Source organism: Rhagoletis pomonella, unplaced genomic scaffold, assembly GCF_013731165.1.
Source record: "Rhagoletis pomonella isolate Grant_MI unplaced genomic scaffold, Rhpom_1.0 Rhpom_scaffold_00007, whole genome shotgun sequence".
Taxonomy (NCBI): domain Eukaryota; kingdom Metazoa; phylum Arthropoda; class Insecta; order Diptera; family Tephritidae; genus Rhagoletis; species Rhagoletis pomonella.
The window spans coordinates 30,462,280-30,470,563 of NW_023458561.1; the positions used below are offsets into that span (position 1 = coordinate 30,462,280).

Here is an 8,284-nt window from a genome sequence, read left to right on the forward strand (position 1 = left end):
GAGTTCAACGAAGCACGGCAGTCGTTTCTATTCTGTGCCAACTGACGCCAAATGGAAATGCCAAGTGAAGTCAAGTCCTTCTCCACTTGGTCTTTCTATCGCACTGGGGGCCCTCTTTCTCTGTATTCAGTTATTGGTTATGAATTTATGGTAATTTAAAAGGTGAATAAAATCAAATACCTACCTTTGAAAAGTTGATATAAAATATGGAATAGCAGACCACAACTATTGAGTTGCAAGTATTTAAAGGATATATAGAATTAAAAAAAAATGATGGAATTCCTAATTAACCACCCCAAAAATCCCCCAATAACATACTTCCAGTGAATCCAATAATTCTTAAAATTGTTTTCCACCATATTAGATTTGCTCAGTTTTATTGTCCAGCCAAAATGAAATTTTCAAACATTTATGTCCAGTTTTAGGTAAAAAAAAATGTATTAAAAATTTATGTGTAGTTTTTTAATGACCACAACTACCAGAGAGAAATGTTTTCACAGTTTTTATGTTACTAAAAATTTATGTCTGACCACAAATGTATGTCCAATTTTTATGTTTACCTAAATTTACATCCAGGTTTTATGCTACCAAAAGCTTATGTATGTCTAGTAGGGCGGGTCAATATGTATGAGAGATTTTTTTTCGAATATGCAATCCTTAGCAAATTTGCTGCAGAAACCATGGGCCTAAAATCCATTTGGAATTTGCCAAATTGCGAAAATAAGTTTCTTAGCATTTTGCTGTAGTGTCGTAAAGAAGTGCTTAAATTTTGCATAAAAACATGCCATTAGGCATAAGGAGTTTTTTGGTATGAGGAATACATTTCTGAACTTATCTTTTTCTTAAAACTTCCACCAGAGGGCACAACAGTGAAAACTTTCACATTTTCATCGGAACTTATTTTCGCAATTCGGCTACCTCCAAATTGTTTTTAGACCAAAAACTGACCCCACCCTAATGTCTAGTCTGTAAATTAGCAAATATATTTGCCACTTTTTGAACTACAGAGAAATTGTTTCCACGTTTTAAATTACATACCGTACACTTATGTGCGTCTAGTTTTTAATTTCAGAGGTTGTCAACTTTTTTTTAGCGAAGAAATGATTGCCAACGATTTTAAAGACACTTACTAAAAAACGGGACTTTTTCCTGTAAGACTTTAGAAATTTTCGACTTAACCATTTTTACGTTTAATCATACATACACATATGTACATATATGTACATGTATGTCTCCCCTTGGTTGCAATATTAGACCCCCCGCTACACTTTTACTTCGACTCTCAATGTTAGCGTAGATCGAGCGATGGCGTAGATATTGAATAATCAAGACTCCATGGAACTACAGCAGTTTATACATATGTACATATATGATATATCTACGCACATAAGCAAACGAACATGCATAGTCAATTTATTTACAAACATACATACACACATATGCACATCCAAACGTACATACGTACATTCATACTTATACATATTCTAAAGGCGCAGTATTTCAGGAAAAATAACAGAGAATAGAGTTTCGAATTTCTTATCTGGTTTTCTTTTAAGGGGCAAACGCGGCGATGTAGGCAAGCGTTCAGCAGCAGCGCTTAGAAAAAGTACCCAGTAGGTAATTTGGGCAGAGTGCGAAATTCAAAGGCGAAGGCAATGCCAAAGGCAAATCAACCCACAGACATACAATACTTGACTGCTGTTTATCTGAGAGCAGCTAAACATATACACATACAGGATACATTTGAATGGGTTTGTGAGGAAATTCAGCCATTATTCTCAGGCACACACACACACCAACCCAGAAAGCAAATGTTTGTGAAGCGCTCTTTCGGCGTGAGTTTCTTGCATTCACCTCAATGGCTGAATAGCGCGAATGTACTCAGAAGAGCGGTGAGTGACCGTGTTTACATGCGCGTCGGTGTACATGCTATGTACATGTATAGGTGAGTTCAATGCTAATACCAAAGGTTTTTCAGTTATAAACTAAAACGCATAGAGTCGGCGAGTTTAGTCTGTGAAACATTACCACCCGGTGCGGTTGAAAGTAAAAAAAAGCGTTGTCGGCAAACTGGAAAGTGTAACTCAAAAGTTGATAAACACCGCTGTACTTTACTGTTATTATTTCAAATTTGATAAGCAGTTATTTGAATGAAAATATGCGAATTCTCTAATCAATTAAGCACTAGTCGCGTCGCGTAATAAACAACAAAATAATCAAAGCTAAAAAATTGCAAATAAGCCAAAAAGTATTTTTCAATGCTACAATTTTGGAACTGCTGTGCTTTAGTATTGCGATATCTTGTCGAGTAATCAGTGGAAATAACATAAGTAAGAACAAAAGTAACAGCATAAGCAACAGTTATAAAATAAATAAACTGGGAAGTGTAGAAGCGCCGATAAACGGCAAAAGATAAGCCAATCAGCCAGCCAAACGCGCGCGCTGTTTTGTTACGTTTTCTCGTGTCGTATCAAATCGTATTTAAGCGCGTCGCATCGCATCGCGTCGAGTCGCGCCAAGTGTGGCTCTAAATCAACTAAATACATGAGCAAGAAGAACAACAACGACAGCCGACGTCACTTTGTGTAAATTGCGCCCCCTTGCGCAAGTCGAATCGAATTAAGTGACATCGCGTTCGTAGCGTATCGCGTCGCGGCGTCCAACTGCGTTTCTAAAAAAAAAAAAAAACTACAGAAAATGCGTCGCATTTGATACAGCGTCTTACAAATCGCGCTATCTCCGCCACTGTGCGCTACTTAAGTTCCAAAGTATTCAATTGGATTAAGTTGACCTTCAAAGCCAATTGTAGCCATACAGTAAATATCACAAAGCGTACCGCAGTAGGCCCCACGTCCAGCGCGTTTATCTGTTACTTCCCCTCCATCTACATTACACTTTGTCTGAACGCGGCACTTCGAGCAGCGCTTGACGACATGGCCACAAATACAGAAATTTTACCCTTTCACCATCATACGACAATTTCTCTACAAACTGCCGCTGCGCTAACCAACTACCATGGCGGTGGTGGTGGCGGCGGCACGGGAGGCGGTGGCGGCAGCGGTAGTAATCATAACGGCGGTCCAGCTGCTGGCTCTGTACTTCCAACCGCTACACAGTTGGCTGCTGCCGCTTGGAATATGGAAGATTGCCTCTACCAACAGACTGAATTGCCCGCCCTCACACAGCGCGCACACCATCTGCTGCGCTTCACACCCTATGCATTGCATCATCGTCCCCAACTGCAGACACTACCACCCGCGTTGTACCTCCAGCATGCCGCGGCAGCTGCTGCCGCTGCGGCCGCACATGCGCAACACCATCATCATCATCACCACCACCATCAGCATCGGCCTGCGTCGCCGGAGAGTCCGCCACCTATAGAGGGTACACACATTAGCAATCTCTTTCCCGAAATACTCGAGATGATCTTCCAAAAGTTGACCGTGCGCGATTTGGGACGCGCGGCGCAGGTGTGCACCGCTTGGCGCGACGCCGCCTATGCCAAGAGCGTGTGGAAAGGTGTCGAAGCCAAGTTGCATCTGAAGCGCTCCAGTCCTAGTCTCTTCAATTCGCTGGTGCGCCGTGGCATCAAGAAGGTCCAGATACTCTCGCTGCGTCGTTCGCTAAAGGATCTCGTGCTCGGCGTGCCATCACTAGTCTCGCTCAATTTGAGCGGTTGCTTTAATGTTGCCGATGTTAATTTGGGTCACGCCTTCTCCGTAGATCTGCCAAATCTCAAAGTACTCGATTTGTCGTTGTGCAAACAAATCACCGACACGAGTTTGGGACGCATTGCACAGCATCTGAAAAATTTGGAGACACTTGAACTCGGCGGCTGTTGCAACATTACCAACACTGGTCTACTGCTCATCGCGTGGGGTCTGAAGAAATTGAAGCACTTAAATTTACGTTCCTGTTGGCATATCAGCGATCAGGGTATCGGCCATCTGGCCGGTCTGAGCAAACAGACAGCCGAAGGTAATCTGGAGCTGGAGTATCTGGGTCTGCAGGACTGTCAGCGGCTCAGCGACGAAGCGCTCGGTCATATAGCACAAGGTTTAACGTCACTAAAGTCCATCAACCTGAGCTTCTGTGTCTCTGTCACCGACAGCGGCCTGAAGCACTTGGCGCGTATGCCCAAACTCGAACAACTCAATCTACGTTCCTGCGACAACATCTCCGACATCGGCATGGCATATCTCACCGAAGGCGGCAGCGGCATCACCTCACTTGATGTCAGTTTCTGCGACAAGATCAGCGATCAGGCGCTCACACATATCGCACAGGGTCTGTATCGCCTGCGTTCGCTCAGCCTGAATCAGTGCCAAATAACCGATCAGGGTATGTTGAAGATCGCCAAATCGCTGCAAGAACTCGAAAATCTCAATATTGGACAATGCAGCCGCATAACAGACAAGGGACTAGAGACATTGGCACAAGATTTGGTGAATTTGAAAACGATCGATTTGTATGGTTGCACGCAATTATCCTCGAAGGGCATCGATGTGATTATGAAGTTACCGAAGTTGTTAAAACTAAATCTTGGACTGTGGCTCGTAAGATGATGCGTTCAACGCGGCAACAACAACAACTACAATGTATGCGCAAAGTATGGTTTTGCGCAACAAAGGCGACTAGAGTCTACTTCAAAATTGATTGGATGGATTAAAAAATTGGTTAAACGGATTCATGGGCGTAACAAAAGACGATTAATTGAGGGGAAGGCAAAATTGAAGCGGCAAAAGAAGAAGCTAAAGCTTACAAGTATGATGTGTGCTAGCGATGTGAAGTTATTTACGAAATTGAACTCAACTGCATTACAGACGTTCGATGATGGCCAAGTAATAACCAAAAATTATGCTAATGAACTCAAGAAAGCATTCGACTTTGGATTACAGTGGCGAGACATGGATGCTGATGCGCAGCTGCTAGCAGCGCAGCTATAGGAGGAGTCAAGCCTGCGCAAACAATGGGTCTGCGAACGCACGACCGAGCGGCTGAGACCCTGAATCGAGCGCTATAATTACTAAACAACTGCACACATACAGAAGGGAATAAACGCACGAGTACGCGCATGCAAAAGTACGCAAACACAGGCAGACAAACTTCGATGCTAGGAAGACCCAAATGGACACGGCGGATGGGAATGGGCAGGAGTGCAAAGGCGTAAAATGAAACTTTTTGGAAAAGGGTGCATGCATAAAGATGGTAGAGAGAATAAAATTCCTAAAATAAGCTGGGGGGAAAAATTAGCAGAAAACATGTTGAAAATACTAAAAAGGAGAAAACAGCAAAGGCAAAGCCAACGCACAGACGGATACAAGAGTGGCTTGTGGCAGCAGCAACAACAAGAACAACAACAACAACGACGACAGCAGCAGCAGCAGCAGCAATAGAGGTAGCCGCAACGCATGCATGACTTTCGTTTCCCATAAACACGCCGTGTACTAAATTTAAAACAGCAATGAAGAATCCAATAAAAAAGGCGAATAGCTAAAAAATAAAAATAAGAATCGAATAAAAGTAAAAAATAAAAATAAAAGTTAAAAGAAATATAAAAAAAACAAGCAAAACAAGGCAGTGGCAACGAGAACAGCTACAGCCGAGAAGGCAACAACAACAAAAACAACAATTAACTTGTGCACAACCACGTCAGACACGCAATGCAGTGCAGTCAAACGTACAGAAAATAGTCAGTCCAGTCCACTGGTATTGGGACGGACAACACACCAGCAAGGCAGCCGCGCACAGCCAAGCTGCCTTTCATGCAGACAGGCAGACAGACAGACACACACATGGCCACATTTGCACAAAAGAGTTTGCCTTTTTCTATATCCATGGTACATATGTACATATGTATGCATGTAGTAGTTATGTACGAGTATATGAATATGTTGCTGCTCTGGAATCATGATGACTACCGCTAAAGCGCGCATGCATGGCTGAGTCTGCCTGCTTTGCTGGTTGTTTGCGAACAGCCTGAATCGCTGGCTGGCTGGCTGGCTGACTGACTGACTCACTGGCTGCCTGGTTAGCTGGTGCACCGCTGCAACGGTGATGAGGCCAGGAACGGGAGAGCTGGGTAGACGGCGGCTTGATAGTCCTCGACTTGACTTGGCTGGCGCATGGATGGCTTGGTTTTGCAATGGCGTCTGACCGCCTTGTGTGTCCATATATACATATATATATATATATACACAAATATGCATATGGGTATGCACATAAAGTATGTACATAGTATGTATGTATATTTGAGATGCGTGCAGACGGTAAACATTGTGGCAGCAATAGAAGCGTCGAGCCTTGGTTTTGAGGTGAAAATGAAGAGTTGCAAATTTTGCTTATTGCCGGCATAAAATACAGAGTTTATAATTATTTTGATTACTGAAATGAAGCGAATAGGATGACAGAAAAAGGAGAAGAAGAAGAAGAAGAAGCATGGCTGTGGAAGCGAGAAGAAGCAGCGTTGCCGGCCGGACCGTTGAAAAAAAAGAACACAGAAAACCAGAAGCTGAACTTGGCAGCAATAATATAACTATAGCAACAACAACAAGCAATTGTTATTGGTTGATCTGGCGGGTCTTGGTAAAGAAAAGTCACCAACAGCTGTTCAAACTGCAGCCAACATCAGTCGCAACAGCAACAATAACGCGACAAAGCGAAACCAAACAGGGAATAACTGAGCGCAGAACAAAAAACAAACTAAAAATTCCAGCACCCCAGCGGCAGAAATAAGGTTTACTAGCTACAACAACAACCTCCAATAGGCTGCCAGTCCACAACAATGCAAGCAGCACTGAGCCAGCCAAAACAACACAACAGTGCACAGCGGAAGCACAACAATTGCAATATAAACTACAACAACTACAGCAAAAACAACACAATAGTAAAAAATTAAAACAAAAAACTACGGCATCAACAACAACAACCACTCAACGCTAAGTGCAGTAGTCCAAGAGTCAAACGCAGCCAGCCAACGGGCAAGGCACACACACACACTACATACTACGCATACAGGTGGGGGGAGGAGGCACGGAGGGTGGCTTTGAGGTTGAGCTCATTTTTTTCGACTAGAAATCAAGCCGAGGCGAGGTTTAAGGCACAAAAGCAATAGCAACAACAACACAAGCAGCAACAACAACCACCACAGAGAAGGCAGAGAAGGCAGCGACAGCAACACCAACAACAATAATAACAATAAGAACAATAGGTGTAGTAAATGCACGCGCGACCCTCACTTTTGACTGTGTGATTTAAAAGAAAAAAATAAAACACAAAAAAAAAAAATAATTTAATGAATTTAAACAAAAACAAACATGCGCACACCTGCAAAGCATTGGCAAGTACATACAACAAAAACAAAATATCCATAGTATCTAACCAAAAAAACAAAGAAAAAAAAAACAACAACAAGACAAGTAAAAATAGCAAATAACAACACTCCCATAATAACAAAAAAAGAACATAACAAAGCATAAAATATACATACATATGCACATACATACATACTTGTTAGCAGAAAAAATTAAACCAGCCTGGTAACAAAACTAAAAAAAAAAGCTGACGCGCCTAAGTAGTGCGCGCTTTGCCACGATTGTCATGTACACTGTGTAACAAAATAAAACAGCAAGCCATACTTACGTATCCAGTACATGCATTTGTACACTGACGGTCACGCATAACTTACCACTAATATTTTTTATGAAGTAGAATTTCGCACTTGAATAATTTTTATTTCAATATAGTTCAAACTACTATAACACAATTTTTAAGAATAAAGGCTTCAAACTTTCTACGGAATTTAGAAAAATTCACATTTTCAAACTTTTTCAAGAAAATGTTTAGGAAAATTTCGGGCATACTTTGAAGTGGCCCGAAATTCTCGTTGTTTTTTAAATTTTTTATTTTTTTGTTTGGTTGCCGGTCTGGCGCAGTTTTTTCCATATAAAGTATGTTTTTATTGTAAAAAAAGTAACCAGAATTTTAAGCTATTTCGAACTTGCTGTGAAATAAAATTTTGACAAAAAAATTTGAAGTTTTGATAAATTTTTCTAAATTTGGTACAGAAATTGAAACTTTTATTTATACAGTTTTTATTGTACATAAAATTATATTATTTTTTATTTATTTTTAATGAAAAATTTATAGATTTTTTTTTGAATTTCGTAATTTTAAACTTTGATTTATATAGTTTTTTATTACATTATGAACTATGTTACAAAAATTATTATTTTTTTTTTAATTTATAAAATTCTATCTATTTTTTTTTTTTGAATTTATGGTG

The 8,284-nt window shown here is 41.0% G+C and overlaps 1 protein-coding gene across 1 annotated transcript; it reads left to right on the plus strand.

Annotated features, from left to right (window-relative positions):
- The first annotated feature begins 1,456 nt into the window (after window positions 1-1,456).
- On the plus strand, window positions 1,457-7,389 carry LOC118742575 (F-box/LRR-repeat protein 14). Its single transcript, XM_036474745.1, has one exon. The coding sequence runs from the start codon at window positions 2,934-2,936 to the stop codon at window positions 4,563-4,565; it is 1,632 nt and encodes a 543-aa protein (XP_036330638.1). The 5' UTR covers window positions 1,457-2,933; the 3' UTR covers window positions 4,566-7,389.
- Window positions 7,390-8,284: the final 895 nt, after the last annotated feature.

Excerpts from the sequence above, each read along its gene's own strand:
- LOC118742575 (XM_036474745.1), top strand. The coding sequence starts at position 2,934 with ATGGCCACAAATACAGAAATTTTACCCTTTCACCATCATACGACAATT.